Here is a 16,094-nt window from a genome sequence, read left to right on the forward strand (position 1 = left end):
GATTATCAAAGTTTCGTTCATACATGTTGTGGCTTATATTTGCGTATGATATAATTTTGAACATTTGACAAATATCCAAAGGGAAATTAATAGTGTGAAAAAATGTATAAAACATATGCAAAATCTACATCATTACTGAAACTGTAAACAGCATGATACAGTGATTGTGTGCACTCTCATTCAAGGACCTTCACCTCAAAGGAATTACCAAATATGTACAACAATGTTGACGTATGACATCACTACCTGTGACCCACTTTTACAAAATGGCGTGTTCACTGTCAACAGTACGCGGGATTTTACGAGGGGACTTTCGTTGATTCAGGGATCGCATATACATAAATGTGACATGTAAGTAATCAGAAACATTCTGACAATCTATGTACTGTTATTTGTTGTTATAATTTTCATTGAAAAGAACCGAAATAGGCAGAAATTCCGATAAATACCGTTGTCGTTGTGCGTGATTTTGCGTCAGTCATGGCGTCACACAGGACGGTAACTTTGACAATTTCTGTTGAAAATATCAAATCATTGCAATGTATCTATTTTTGTTTCCCTAATTCTTCCTACGATTCTCTTCCCATGCATATTCTGACAATGTTGAGCCTATATCTTGAACGAATAGACGAATGGATAGCTCAAAATAGGAGAAAATGCTACACTGTGTAAAATCTGAATTTTGCTTTGTTTACATTTCAAACAAGTGCAGTTTTTCGAGCACAGCGTTCGTTTTCACACCTAACATGTTTTGCTTGATTTAATCCAGCCACTTTGTATTGGTGACAAAGACCATTGGTCATTTGATTCTAAAATGTATGAGGAATTCAAGGATGTGTGTATGCCAGATAAGTTTGAAATATACGCGATGTTACAGGCGTCTCATAACCGGTGTACCTAAAACGTGATTTTGTAAACACTAGCCAATATGGCGGAAAGTTCACTTCGGCGTTCGTGTTTGCGTCTTTTCCAAAACATTCGAAACGATTCTCAGGTTATCGGAGACGTTTTGGAATGATAATTGGTGATTTCATAAAATACAGATACCCGTGATCACTAATATGCTATTTTTGAAATTCATTTCTCCGAGTAAATATCCTAAATATAGATTTCAAAACATTCTGTAAATAACGCCGTGAATGGTGATTTAGTAATTCGTAAAAAATGGCGACATTTACAATGTACCTAATTTTCTAAGGTCATTTTCAGTACTTTTGCTTGGCATAAAATGCCAGTGGATGATATCACAGAACAGGAAATTTCCCAGCTTATTCAAAACTGTGAAGTGTATTTGTGTTGGTGATGTATTTTGAATTTTATTCGACTTCAAAGTGAGGGTTGTAGAGGAAGGACATATATGTCCCTCTGGCATCCAGGGGGTTAATGCCGAGCGCCAGACAGGGTAACAACAAGTATTATCTTTTAACGTCTTTTGGTATGACGCGGTCGGGGATCGAACCCCGGACCTTCCACTCTCCGGGCTGACGCTCTACCACTAGACCACGGGGGCGGTCTAACCCAACCAAGAAACACTTATCGAGGTTGCTGTTCGGAGTTACGACCCTTGGTTGTGGCAGAATGCTTCCATCTGGGGTCGAAACCTTCGATCTTGGATCGAATCCCAGATAATGATTTTTCAGTACCATTTCGGTTTCATGAGTTCATGGTAAATCTCAAACATATGCTTCACTTAGGGCTTTCATCCACAAATGAAATGCAAATGATTCACACGAATTCATTTTAATACTTCATTTTCAAGGTTTTAAAAATATCGTACTAAAATAACTCACTTCAGTTTAATTCCCCCTTGGCTTAACTGTAGTCTTAATGATTCCGATAGCCCATCATAATACTTGAGGATCGTTACCATCATTGCCTGTTTATCTGCAAGTTAATGGAAAGAGTAGTTAGGGAAGGGACATTTATTGTAGGTAGGGGTGACGGTGAGATTGGTTTAAGGACTCTCATATTTTGCTGAATCCACAAGCAGTTATATAATAAATTGTTTATTTGAAAAACTCGAACAAATAAATGTCCAGTCCCTTAATCTGTCACATTTTGTAGAGCACAAAGAAGTTACTATAGTTAAGTACCGCCTGGTATCTACCAATACGACACATATCACAATAAATACTTACTGACAATACCAACAAATAGGGAAAATGATGAAGTCACAGAAATATAACTCTTTAACCTGTGGATTCATACATTCCTTATTATTATCTCAAAAATCAAAAACGTGAAAAAAACAATAAAACAAGAACCAAACAGTTTTAAATGAAGGGATTGCAATTAAATGTAATAGTTTGATAAGAAGCACGTCCTCAGTCTCGGCGTCCTCGTGTTCTGACATAATTACACTTTGCGCTATGCTACTTCAGTCATTATAGTCAGTTGGCCAGGGGTGAAAAACAAGATTTTCGTTCCCACATTTTCCTGTATACCTTAAACCTTTTCTATTACATAAAGGAGGTATCTGTACACAATTTTCATTGGGTAGTAAGCTTGCAAGTGTGTGCAGGAATTTTCAGGGGGTCAAAAGTGCATAAATTGAAGGAAAAATGCATAATTTCACAAAATTGGCTGTAACATTTTTATTAAGTCATTTTTATTTTATTTAACTATCCAAATTATGTCTTTGATTACAGGTAATATGTTCGGTTATCTGAATTTGGCACACATTTTGTTTCATTTTACTGTTATTCTAATTCTCAGTGGAAACATTGGTAAAAATCTTGTTTTTTTACTTCATTTTCAAATCTTTTGAGTAGGTAAAACACTAATTTCATTGAATTGTGACAATAAAACCACTACAACTGGGTATTAAAATCTGCCTAAACCATTGTACTATCCTATACAAAAAACAAAATGAAAATATATTACATTGGGGTTGAGATATTGTATACAATGTTACCCCACCCCCCAAAAACCAATTTTGACGAAAATTGCTTATTGAGATATGGTGGTAGATGATGTTGCTGTAGTGGATGAGTGGGATAATTGCAACAATGCTTAAAAACACCAGAATAGTAAACTCATAAAGAAAAAAGATGTTTCAAGATTTTCTGTGAGCATTTATGGTGGCCATCTTGAATTTCAAGATGGCCGCCATTTTGACCTGTTTTGTATAGGATAGTACAATAGTTAAGGCAGATTTTAATACCCAGTTGTAGTGGTTTTATTGTCACAATTCAATGGAATTAGTGTTTTACCTACTCAAAAAATTTGAAAATGAAGTAAAAAAAACAAGATTTTTACCAATGTTTCCACTGAGAATTAGAATAACAGTAAAATGAAACAAAATGTGTGCCATCAAAGACATAATTTGGATAGTTTAATGAATTAATAAAAATGTTACAGCCAATTACAGCCCCTGAAAATTCCTGCACACACTTGCAAGCTTACTACCCAATGAAAATTGTGTACAGATACCTCCTTTATGCAATAGAAAAGGTTTAAGGTATACAGGAAAATGTGGGAACGAAAATCTAAACTAAGCCTCTTTTCCGCTGGTGGCCAACTGACTATTACGGTAGGTATCTCTATCAGTTTCTGTCCTATGTAGAGGGAATCACGATTCACCAAACTGACGAGTCAAGCATCGTCTGTACCGTAGCATCGATGATATCGTTAAAGCCCTAATAGTTACTAAACAAATACACAGACTAGGGATATTATATCAACACTCAGCAACATTCCAGCTATATGACGGCGATCTATAAGTAATCGAGTCTGAACCAGACAATCCAGTCATTGACATCATGAGCAATTGGGATACGATGACATGCATCAACCAAGTTAGCAAGCCTGACCACCCGATCCCGTTAGTCGCCTCTTACGACAAGCACAGTCGCCTTTTACGGCAAGCATGGGTTGCTGAAGACCTGTTCTACCCGGATCTTCCCGGGCTGGCAGCAGCTAAGAGGCGAATGACAGACCTATTTCCCATAGCATTTTGCTGCGATGAAACGTCGACCCATTTCCGTGAAGCGGGTCTGTCTGTCGAGAGGGTCGGGGACAGGCCTGTAGCATATCGCTGTGTGGGAAACGTTGACTTTTGCACGGTGTGAATAATTGACGTGTCAGGCTACAGGAGTAAACATATTACAATTAAGAGAGCTTTCATTTGATATGCATCATGAATTCATTTAAAAATTAACTAAGCAAGAGTCATCATCAAAAATAAATAAATTCTAAAACTCCATAAATAGCAAAGGGTACGAGTGGACACCCTGGACCCTATGTGTGTGCAAACTTTCATGAAAGAATACCTATGAGTTTAAAGGATATGGTCCTGACAAACACACCACTACGAACAGAGTCTTTTTCAAACTTGATGCCATGGACAAAATATTATTCTAAAAATCTCTTAATAGGAAAGGGCATCAGTTGACAACCTGGTCTTCGTGTGTGCACAGTTTCAAGAAAGAGAAGTTAGGTTTTTTTTAGATATGGTCCGGACAAACACACCACTATGAACAGCGTCAAAGTCAAATGTGTTGCCATGAAAACAGAAAAGAATTCCTTAATAGATGAAAACAGAAATGGATGAAAAATGTTGAATATATTCTTCAGTTCTTCTCCGGAAACGACACCTACCTCCATTTCAACTAAGTCTAATTTGTCAAAATTTGAAATAGGGAAAAATAAAATGATGAAAACAGCTACAGGCATTACCTTCAGCTCAGCCCTTGGTTAATCCCCCCACCCCCTACTACTGGCAAAATTAAAAATTTTGAAAAATTCCCCAAAGCACAGGGCACCACTTCAGCCCTGGGTTAATACATAACCTGGGTGCCGTTGTACAAAACAACCTTTGCGCTACGACTGTCGTAGGTCTATGTTAAGGTATGGGATTTGCTTCCCTTGGGCACGCCAGAAACCTATGATTGTGGGTTCGAATCCCGGTTTGCCCCGATTATGTTTCTAGGTTTGTCAGCACCATACCCGTGCTCGTGGGTTTCACCGAAATGGTAAACGTCTGAGACCTGCATCACTTCGGGCTTTCCTCCCACATAAGCTGACATGATATAACTGGAATACTGTAAAAAGCGGCGTTCACTACTCTGGTTGTATAGAGCTAAACTTATTTACTACGGTTTTCCATGCTCTGTTTTTCTAGTAATCTGTGGATAACCAACATTGCAGTGTTTGTCAAGTTTAGGTCAAATACGTATTTACTATTGTGAGTCGAGTTACACTTTTCGTCAAGCATCTTTTTAATGATTTTGAGTCTATAGCGGTGTCAGAAACTCAGCAGAGTAAATAACCAAACTAAGAGACTTAAGGGCCTGCATCACTCAGGGCTTTCCTCCCACATTAAGCTGACATGCCGTGATATAACTGGAATACTGTTAAAAGCGGCGTTGAACCCAACTCAATCACTCACTTTGTACAACGGCAACCAGGTTTGGGCGAAAAGTCCACTTCACCACCCCAACCACCATCTGCTGAACGTTTTTTCGAGTTTACGGACGAACGGACGTACTGAGTCTGACTAGGCTTCGACTATAGTAGCGTATTCGACTTAAAAAGCGCCCAAAGCGCTCTCAAAATTAGAAATAGGGGGTTCTTATTAGAATGTTATTTTGGTGAAAAAAACGAGTTGAAAGATAAATTTCGTGGTTTATGCTGACAGCCTGAATTTTTTATGTACGACAGATATATTTTTCCAGAATTAAATGCCCATAATTAAGGGTGCATATAACACACACGAGTGTGTATTATACGCGAATAAATAGGTCTTGTGTACATTGATCAATAGGAAGGGGTGCTAATTTGGATTGTTCACTAGCCAATATCTTAGCAAATGTCGCCGTGGGCGCTTATTACGTCGAATACGGTATATGCTGGGGGAAGAGAAGAGAGAAGGAAAATAGTAATGCATTGTATTCTATAAATAGAACTCAAAGGTCAGGTCAGGCATCATTTCAACAGCAGCATGTCATCGTATCCCAATTGCGTAGATCGATGATCATGATGTCAACCACTGCATTGTCATATAGCTGGAATACTGTTGCGTTAAATAACAGACATCGAAATACTTACATTCCTTCTTAACCTTAATTCCATGTACTGCCACCATCAAAACACAGAGAATCACCAAACACCGCATACTAGAATTAAAACAAATATTTAGTTATTAAACCATTTTTCATCCACATATAACTTTCTCAAACCGAAGACAAATACAGCACGGCGCCTGTCGCCACTCACATAAACACATTCATTATTCACATTTACTTTGACATAACCAGTATATTCATTCAATTAAGCACTGTATGTATGCCGTTGTTACCAGTATAATTGCCAACATCTTTTCAGAAATGTATACGTCTCATTAAATATTCCGAAATGTGACAAACATATAATCAGTCACAAAACATGAACAACACCATAGAAGATCCAAGGCGGTTGTCAGCGTTAACTCTTTCATCCCTGGCAGTATTATTGGAAAATGACACCATCATTTATGATACACTTTTTCTACCAGAAACTTGCTTTTAACTCTTTCAACACGAAGCATCGGGTCCCCAGACACCATAGGCCGGTTATCACGTCATGTCAAATAATATATACTTACGTTTAACAAATCAAAACGATCGTGGTACGATGCTCATGATGTCAGTCACTGGATTTTCTGGTCCAGACGCGATTATTTTACAGATCGCCGTCATATAGGTGGAATATTGCTGAGTGCAACAATTTGCCAACAAACAAACACAGAAAACAAACGATGTCAAGACACGTGTGTTGTGCGGATTTAGTATCTTACCACCTCAGACCTGTATCGCTTCGACCGTAAATAACGAACTGCGCATGCGTGGAACGTTTTTCATTCGACAAATTCCGTAAACACGTAAAAACGTTCCTTCCGAAGTGGGGACCCAAATACTGCAGAACAGAAGCTATTTAAAGAGAGCGAAAGATATTTACAAACGCTATATTAAACCAAACATGAAAGTCACCCGCATCAAATTCGGTTTGCATTCTATAAAGTTGTGCATGGAGCTTCTACAGACATATAATCGAGCTATATATAATGCATATCCATTTACAATTTACGACTACCGATCACTTTCGCAACTGTCAATTTGATTTAACGTAAAAGGATAAGCGTGGTGAAATATGAAGTCATTTTAAACTGTCTGGACAGATGTCTTGTCTTACTTCGGTTGTAAGGTTGTGTCTCCTCGGTTGTGGCATCAGTGTCCCCTTCAAAGCGTATTTTGTGGCACTGTTTCGGGGGTTGTTTGTTCACGACTGCACGACCAGATCACTCAAAGTGAACAATTGCGATATATAAATCATTCGAAAACTCCGTAGAAGTGTGCCTGACTTCTGATAATGTGGTACAAAATATCCCAAATGTGAACAATAACATTTCCTATCTCTAGAGTATAACGTTACGAGAAGATCTCGGTTGTCTTTTCTTATTCCGGTGGTGACCTTGCCTTTCTTTCGAAGCTAGCACACCCTCCGGCGCAGTGGTGACTCTGCAAAACTCCACTGCCACAAGCTAATTTGCATATCACGTGTTCAGTAAAGAGCGGACTAGTGCAAGTATTTTGGGGCGCTTGACATATTGTTTTGCATAATTTTATAGATATGCTACTGCAACTGCGACAGTGAGTTGCATGACAATATATTTATAAATCAAAGTGACCGTATCACCAGCTCTCCTTGGGGCTTCGATGATAGCACGTGGAGTCGAACAACCAATGTAAACAAAGGATAACTACGCAAAAACAAGTACATTTTCACGTATTTGGATACTTTTTTAATGAATCATAACCACTCTTTGACATTTGTTTATGAAAATGTGTAAACTTATCAAGTATGAAACGGATGAAAATCATATGCAATATCTTGAATGGACTGTGAAAGATGTGACGAATCGTCACATGGACCTGGCCTGTGGCAGACATACTTTGCTAGCTGGCTGCCGGCCGCATCGAACTCTAGGTAGGAGCGTGCGCGATAATTCGGCTTCACTTTGTATCGTAAAACTCTCGGCCCCAACAGGGGCGGAGGTTAAGACCATACTTTTCAAGTCCAGGGTGCCGTTGTACAAAACAACCTTTACTAAGGTTGAACTTAGTTACTAAGGTTAATCTTAACTCTTTCAACACCGCAGGCCGGTTATCCGGCCAAGAAGCATCGAGTCCCCAGACACCGTAGGCCGGTTATCCGGCCAAGCCGTAGTCACGTCAAAACAGAATATATTTTTATGGACCTACCTGTGATATCATTCATTTATTAAATCTATCACATTTCACAATGTCTGAAATACGTATTCCATTTCAATTTATCATTTTTTATCGATAAATTAAAAAATTATTCACTATTTCCCGCGATGTTATTGAAAATAAAATTCTCGGACACACATTTCGACAACGGGTCCACATCGAACATGTCAAAGAGCAAAATAAAGACGTTTTAAACAAATCTTTAAATATATTAAACAAAGTAATAAATGAAATCAACAAAAATATATCTAAAAGTAATCAAACTTACATCTAAGTTATTATTTCCATCTTTTCGTGCGATCGCATGTAATGTAAGTCAAATGACATCTCGGCTTTCGTCGCCTCGAATTCTCGGCTCGGACACGATGTTTAATGCAAAAATATATGAATGAAAAATCTTTGTCACAGCTCGTAACCTAGCACGATACATTCACGAAGTTCCATATTTTTAATATATATCGTGATTTCCTGCTTAAAACGTTCAGAATAACACGATTTAACAAAAATCTTTCGCCAACTTGTGAAATTTATCAAACACGAGCTTGGTATCACAGCTGTAATTTGATTGGCTGCCTTAGGTCACGTGCTCAAAATAGACCAATCACGAAACTTGTTGCAGATTTCAGAAAGAAAGCGTCATTAGAAACCAATTTTAATCCAATGAAATCGCTTGTTATAACTACGAAAAAAACCAGGCGATGTTACGAGCATGTAGATGAAGGAATAAGCTTTCCAGCGATGTGTCACATGCCATTCTTCGACGAACGTGCTTTTCATACGAAGCCTCGAAAACGGGGGTATTTCTTCATGTTACTGAGCGGACAGCCGCTGTTATCGGGAAATGGGTGATGATATAGATACTGTTTATAATTCTTTTTAAAATGATTTTCAATCATGTAAACAATGAAAATAAAACAGAAATAGGTAAGTGGATTTTATGAAATCTTATATTTGCCGAAAATAGTCAAGTTTTCGCTTCCTTGGTCCCTAATCTGGACGTAAACAACGTGTTAGCTTACATTTTTTATTTACAACAAACTTAAATAAGTTCTAAATGCATTATTTTAAATAATGTGAAAAACATAACTTTCATATTTATAAACCATAGGATCAGACCTTTCAAATGGTGTATAACATGTAGTAGCAAATATATTTTACAAGCAGATATTTTCTTTGATAAATGTTGGCTTCATCTATCACACAAGAGTCTCTGGGAACTCGGTGTCCCAGCAGTAAACACTTCTGGTTGACTGGTGTTGAAAGAGTTAAGGTAACCTTATCAAAAAGTTTCGCCCGTTGCACAAAACTACCTTTAGACTACCTTTGGACAACCTTAACTTGGACAGGATACTTATGGTCCCGTGGCACCAAGAGGGTTAAGTTAAAGTAAATGTATACCTGAAGGAAATTCGCCACGTTATATTTTTATTAAAGGGGAAGTGTACACGCAAAAATCATTTTCTTTCTTATTTTAACAAAACGGAATTTTAGTATTAGTTAGTATCAGTGTTTGAAAATATACACTCATTTTCATCACAGTCAATGTAGCGAGCTCACAATAAGTGTGAAAATGTCATGCCGTTATGAGGCCTTCGTTTTTCGAGCTAAACAGGCCTGAGTTAACCCCCTTAGATTATGACGTAATTGGTGCCAATTTAACTGGGTCCCTGTCTTGTCACAACGCAAAAGATATCAAATACCAGTTTATGGTGAGACAACATGGCATCCGATACCTTGCCTGGTCCGAAGAAGTTCCCTTGACCCTTCAAGAAATCGCAAAACCATACGATTTTGAACCAAAACGAGCAAGCTGGAAACGATGAAAATCAAGTGGAAACAAGAGAAGACCCACATCACCTAATTTTCCACCCGACCCCGACTCGACATCTACACAATTAGGCCTACCAGTGACAACGTGGTAAGAATAACACTTTGATGTGTGTATACCTAAATTACCTATATACTCATTATTACGTTTTCAGAAGCGGAAACGTAATATGCTAAGAGATTTTTGTCACGCCTGGTGACCCGCATGTTTCGTCAGCAGGCCTATTCATCCTGTCCCACCCTGTTACGACCCTATCTCCGGTATCGGCATTGTCGTCAATCTGAGTTTGTCTGTATTAGGTTTAACTATTCCCACCACCTATAGGCTACAGATTAATGCTACTTGCCAATATCAAGAAACAAATACGATCTGTCGCCAAACGTTGTCTCAACAAGATGACACATTAGGCCTACAAGCTGATGACGAGACTATATGCTTAGAGTAACACGAAAATGGGGTACGTCCCAGTACGTTTCTAAAGTCGGTTGCCGAGTGGAAACGTACTGGGGGAAAAAAAGAATCTCTTTGATTTTTTCCCATCCGAGTTCAAAATACCTGCCATATTTATTGATAAGTAATTGGATGTCGTACTTCACACTTCACACCGTCCCCGTTTGAAAGTGAAAAGATAGATCACTCAATTGATTTGCTTAGTGTTTGAAACCAGTTACTGCAGTAGGCCTACATACAGTATCTTATTCTATTTAATAGATAATTGGTTATTGGTTTGTTCAGACAACCATTCATAGAAAATGCATTGCAACTTTGCAGGGAAACTATTTATCATCTATCATGGGGCCAGATTTTTTAAAAAAATGTTTAGAAACTATAAAAAAGAAGAAGAAATATCTAATATATAATTAATTATTAAAAACAGTGGGTTGTTTAACTGAGTGGACCAGATATATGTAAAATGTTTACAAAAAGCTCATTTACTGTCACAATCAATACATACAAATTATCTGAGAAACTATAAGTAAAACTTGTTGAATATTAGTGAAAAATATTTGAAATTGTAAATCTTGGTTTGGAAATTTAGACCTCCCAACCTGACCTTTTGAGCAAAACGTCTGTAACAACCACCCCCTAAAATGCAAATGAAACATGCAATCATTTTTTTATATGAGTTAGTGAGTAGGGTTTTACACTGCTTTTAGCAATATTTCAGCAATATCACAACTGGGGGACTCAGAAAAGGGTTTCACATGTGCCCATGTGGGGAATCGAACATGGGTCTTCAGTGTGACGATCGAACGCTTTCACCACAAGGCTACCCCACCACCTTTTTTTATATTAACACCTGAAATAAAGTTTAGAAAACATATAATATGATTTACTTTCATCAACTTATTTTATTATGCATTTTAAGATCTATCATGCGCAACAAACAAATCTGACAAGTAAAATAAGAGATTTGATTACCATAAATGTTTATTTGCCAGCAAGTTGTGAAAGCATATGTAGCTTGTAAGGTTATTAAATTACATCAGTGATATTGAAACATGCCCACAATATTTCAAGAAGTATTCAAACCTACAGTAATAAACACATCATGTCAACATGATAGAACTATAAACTGTTTTGGTATTTATTGAATTATTAACATGTAATAAAAATTATGCATATCAATACAAGTTACTTCTTATATAAGCATCCCTCCAGATTTAATGACAAAATATATAGGTAAATGATATGATATTTTTTAGTACTGTTGTGCATACATGACTAATAAAAGACACTTTTTCATTTCAGAATCTATCTACACCTCTTAAACAAGATTTGGGGATTTGCAGAAATAGTTGAAGAATCAGAGAAAAGTTATTCCATCTTGTGTTGTCGAGGTGATTCATGAAAGATTTCCTTCTGATGTATGTAATGTTTTTCTCTATGCTCATTAAAATAAACTTTTTTCATTAAAATCTTGTTTTATGGTCTCTGACAACAATCAGCCTTTGCTGTTTCATTTGATAAGTTTCTGTAATACAGGATGGCTGATGCTGGATCAGGTAGTTTCTGGGCAAGGGCGAAGGCCGGGGAAAAGACTGAAGAAAATATCACAAGCACTGGCTAAATGCTCAGTGGCAACTTGTTAGTGCACTGGTTGACTATTTCAAAAGTACAGGTCTCTTGTTGCCTGAAGCACTGTACCTCACAAGACACTCTAATATTTTATTACTTGTAACTCTGCATGAAAATAAACACAAGTTGCACACAATGAAAATGGATCTCAACACCAGGAATTTCTTGTGACACCGTTGGGGCAGGATACTCTCACCTTTCGCAAACACCTGGTATTATCACTATTTGATAGCGATTCATTAACACGTGCTCATGATTGAGTCAGAATCGTACCATCAACTGTTTTTTACAGAGATTTCATATGAATATGGAAAGAGTTTTGTCGCATTTATACTCTTCCATATCATTGTGGGACCTGAAAAATATAAAAATAATTTTAACATAGATTTGTAAATTAATATATGTACACTGACTAAATAATTGTAAAAGAAGGTGGTAATAATCTTCAGCAGTGTCAGGCATGTCACTGGGTGCCTGAATACAAATATCATCAGTTAACTGTGTACAAATTGTATCAGATCTAAACTTTTATATGTCACTCACAGTATACATTCATTTGTCATCCACACTACACTTTTACAACGAAAGACAACAATATAGAATATAATAGATACACAAAATAGTTCAATACAGAAATTATTTGCATATAGTATTCATGGTATTTACATTGTGTGATTATTCATTGTCAAAATATTATTTTGTACCTCATACTGTGAAGCATGGTGTGCCATGCTTCTGGTGTACATTGGACAGCGACTTTACACAATGATGGACTGGGGACCTGTACTTCTGGGCATCGGTGTCTGGCATGACTTGGCTCGAAACTTCATATTTGAAAGATACAACATAGAAACATTAACACTTTTGTCATCTATATCTCACTATCACAAAATATAAAATGGTAACTTGAATTTTTTCATGTATAAATATGCTATAAATTGTATATGTGTGTAAATTGCAACATGAAATTTGGATATTTTGGATGGTAGGTGGGCAATAATTTTGGATAGTGACTGGATATTTTGTCAGCTACAAACCAGCAAAACCAGATATCTTTTTGAATAAAAAATATATAAAGCCTAAATATAAAAAATAAACATGTTGCAACAATGTATTTTTGCGGATTTTTGCTTCAACAGTCTGAATCAAAATTATTGTACATGATTATTCAAAGATTAGGTACACACACAAACACACACAAAAACAGAATTTCAATGAGTTTATATAATTTATAATTTGTTTTCCTGTGTTATTATAAAGTTTATTAATTACCGAAATGAGATGATTTGTGTTAATTCCAGACGGGAATGGCTGTAAAACTAAAACATTACGTAGCACAACTTACTCCATCAACAGGAGTTTTCTGCATACTGCAACGATCAGCTGATCAGGAGTATCGACATAACCATGCAGGAAGTGAACATGTGAACGAGACAACATCGCGGATATTCATGATTATCAAGTGAAACTATGTACAAATATCACCCTACCCCTGCTAAAATACATTTCTTAAATACTACTGTGGTTAGAATAAACTAAAACAGCAAACTTACCTGATCGAGTTACTTCAACTTTACGGCGTTTGTTTACAAAAACATCCCAGTCAGGGTCTTGATGAGAGTGCTGTCCCTTTAGCCCGTTTCCATATAAGGATCGTACACCATCCGCTTCCGATCAGTTTCAGCACAGGACCATATGTAACTAATAATAGTAACCAAAACGGCCCTCGGTCTCGTGTCTAAGTTTTTGGCGAGGTTTTTTTATTGTTATTATTAGTTACATATGGTCCTGTGGTTTCAGAACCAGCAGGTATCTAAACTCTCACGGAAGACGACAGCAACTCAGGAAGAGCCAATATGCACAACACAAATGAACGAATAAGCGCAATTCATACAACGGACCCTTCCAACCATAATCGCGAATCTTACAGTATGTTATCAGTGCATTGTTGTCTTCTCAGTCGCGATTTTGGAAAACGAAATAATTTTAGAGTAATTGTGCTTAGCGTTGTATCTTGGACAGCTCGGCACCGAACAAAACAATAGCTAGGCTGCGCATCTGAGAAGATAGAACCACACACCTACATACACCACGTGAAACGCGTCTAATAAAGTCTTATGACGTCATTCTTTTATCAATTGGCACCAATGACGTCATATTGCAAGGGGCATAAGCCATGGTGTGTTTATTGTGGAAATAGAACTCTCTGTAAATGTGAAAAATATGAACCGATTTTATGAATAAAATAAATTAGATACGTGTAATATTTTAATTGTTTTGCCTCCGAAACTACTAGGTAAATACTTTTCATGATGAAAAAGTACAAGAAAAATAGGTTTATTTTCGTGTGAACTTGCCCTTTAATGTATAACTTATGTGTGGACAACTACTTGGCTTACATTTGGATTTTAACGTTTGATTGGCGGAAGAGTGACAGCTAAAGATTGCATCAGGTGCGCGCTTCAAAATAGGGGCCGACCATTTGAGATTCATGGGTGGAGGTGGGCCATGGTCTGCTGGGGTTTGTGTGTGCGTTGCTGGGGGGTGGAGCTGTTGTAGTGATAAGCCCAACATTCTGTTCTTTTAATCGAAATTTTCCATACTATAACCGAATATAATTGGTAATATGCTGTTCCTTTTTTGTGTGACCGATTTCAACGTTTCTTATAAATTGGGAAATAAGCTAAAAGTATCTGGTTTCAACTGGCCAAAGGGCACTTTCAGGATTTTTATTCTTCTATATTATAACAAAATCTGAAATATGTCTTCAGGACATTTTGGATGACAACCATTCAATGTCCCAGAAAAGGAACCGATGTGGTTATTAAAATCGACAGCTGTGTGGGAACTTTGTAGATACACATAAACAAAAAAGATACTAGAATATAATGTCCTGAGCCAAAGCAGATGCTCACCACGGACATGACGGATACTGAATTTTGCAATGACTAGGAATTGCGTTGGTTTTTTTGTTGTCTTTGTACATGTGAGCATCGCCCTCGTGTTTTGACGTCATGTAACGGAAAATTTGTTTTCGACACATAAAACAAGTACGTTTTCGTATCGAATGTGTAACGTTATACATTTAATTTTCCATCATGGGGTAAAAAATTCAATAATATACAAGTCCGTTAAATTGCAAAGTCAGAGGTTGGTCCAGTACCGTGCAACCGCAAATCTCACACAGCGTTGATTTTTCAAAGCTCTGCGTCTGAACATTAACTCGGCAACCTCTGTCTCCTAATTAATAACCACAATAATCAACAGAAAGCCGAAATTAAAAGTAGGTAGCTACCTGTTTCCGTGGTTTTCCAAGCCTGACTGATGATGATATAGATGATGACTGACGCCGTTTCTGCTTTCCAGTCGTCGCAGCGCAGAGCGAAGCCGTGACCGTTAAATAGTATGACGTAGTTCATATTGGCGACCAATCAACGTATTAGAAACCAACTACGGCGCGGGAGTGTGCTCGCGCTGGTCAAAGGAGTCTCGTCGTCTTAAAGCCCCACCCTGACTATAAATAGCCCGCAAGGTGGCGGTGTTTCAGTTTCGAACAATGACTGACAATGTAAACACAACCGAGTGTCGGGAGAGGTTTTTTGAAAACCATACGGGAACAAGATCACCATTGACCGTCAAACTTCGTATCAACTTGAATAACAAACCATGGATACAAAAAATGGCTCCATATCAAGATATAAGTAAATAAATTTTCTGTAGTTTTATCATAAAAAATCGAATCGATCGTGTTTGGCGTCTGCATCAATCACAGTGGGCGGAGCTTAATTACGTTAGCGCTATAAATAGCAAAGCACATGGTCATGTGTACATGTGACACATTTAATGCATTTGTGGTCAAAGTGTATTGTGTTGTATATTTTTACGGCAGAACATCAGTTTCGGTTAATGTAACAGTAACGATACTTAAATACGAAATT

The 16,094-nt window shown here is 37.3% G+C and overlaps 1 protein-coding gene across 1 annotated transcript in view; it reads right to left on the minus strand.

Moving 5' to 3' along the window:
* Positions 1-15,509, minus strand: part of LOC139467115 (uncharacterized) — a 41,019-nt gene extending 25,510 nt beyond the window's left edge. The window contains exons 1-3 of the mRNA XM_071248833.1: positions 15,452-15,509; positions 6,049-6,116; positions 1,791-1,884 (exon numbers count right to left, since the gene is read on the minus strand). Coding sequence (XP_071104934.1) covers positions 1,791-1,884; positions 6,049-6,115 — 161 coding nt within the window. The 5' untranslated portion in view covers position 6,116; positions 15,452-15,509. The remainder of the gene's footprint in view (positions 1-1,790; positions 1,885-6,048; positions 6,117-15,451) is intronic.
* Between the last annotated feature and the right edge of the window lie 585 nt (positions 15,510-16,094).

This window comes from Haliotis cracherodii, unplaced genomic scaffold (genome assembly GCF_022045235.1).
Source record: "Haliotis cracherodii isolate W230 unplaced genomic scaffold, xgHalCrac1.p SCAF_19, whole genome shotgun sequence".
Taxonomy (NCBI): domain Eukaryota; kingdom Metazoa; phylum Mollusca; class Gastropoda; order Lepetellida; family Haliotidae; genus Haliotis; species Haliotis cracherodii.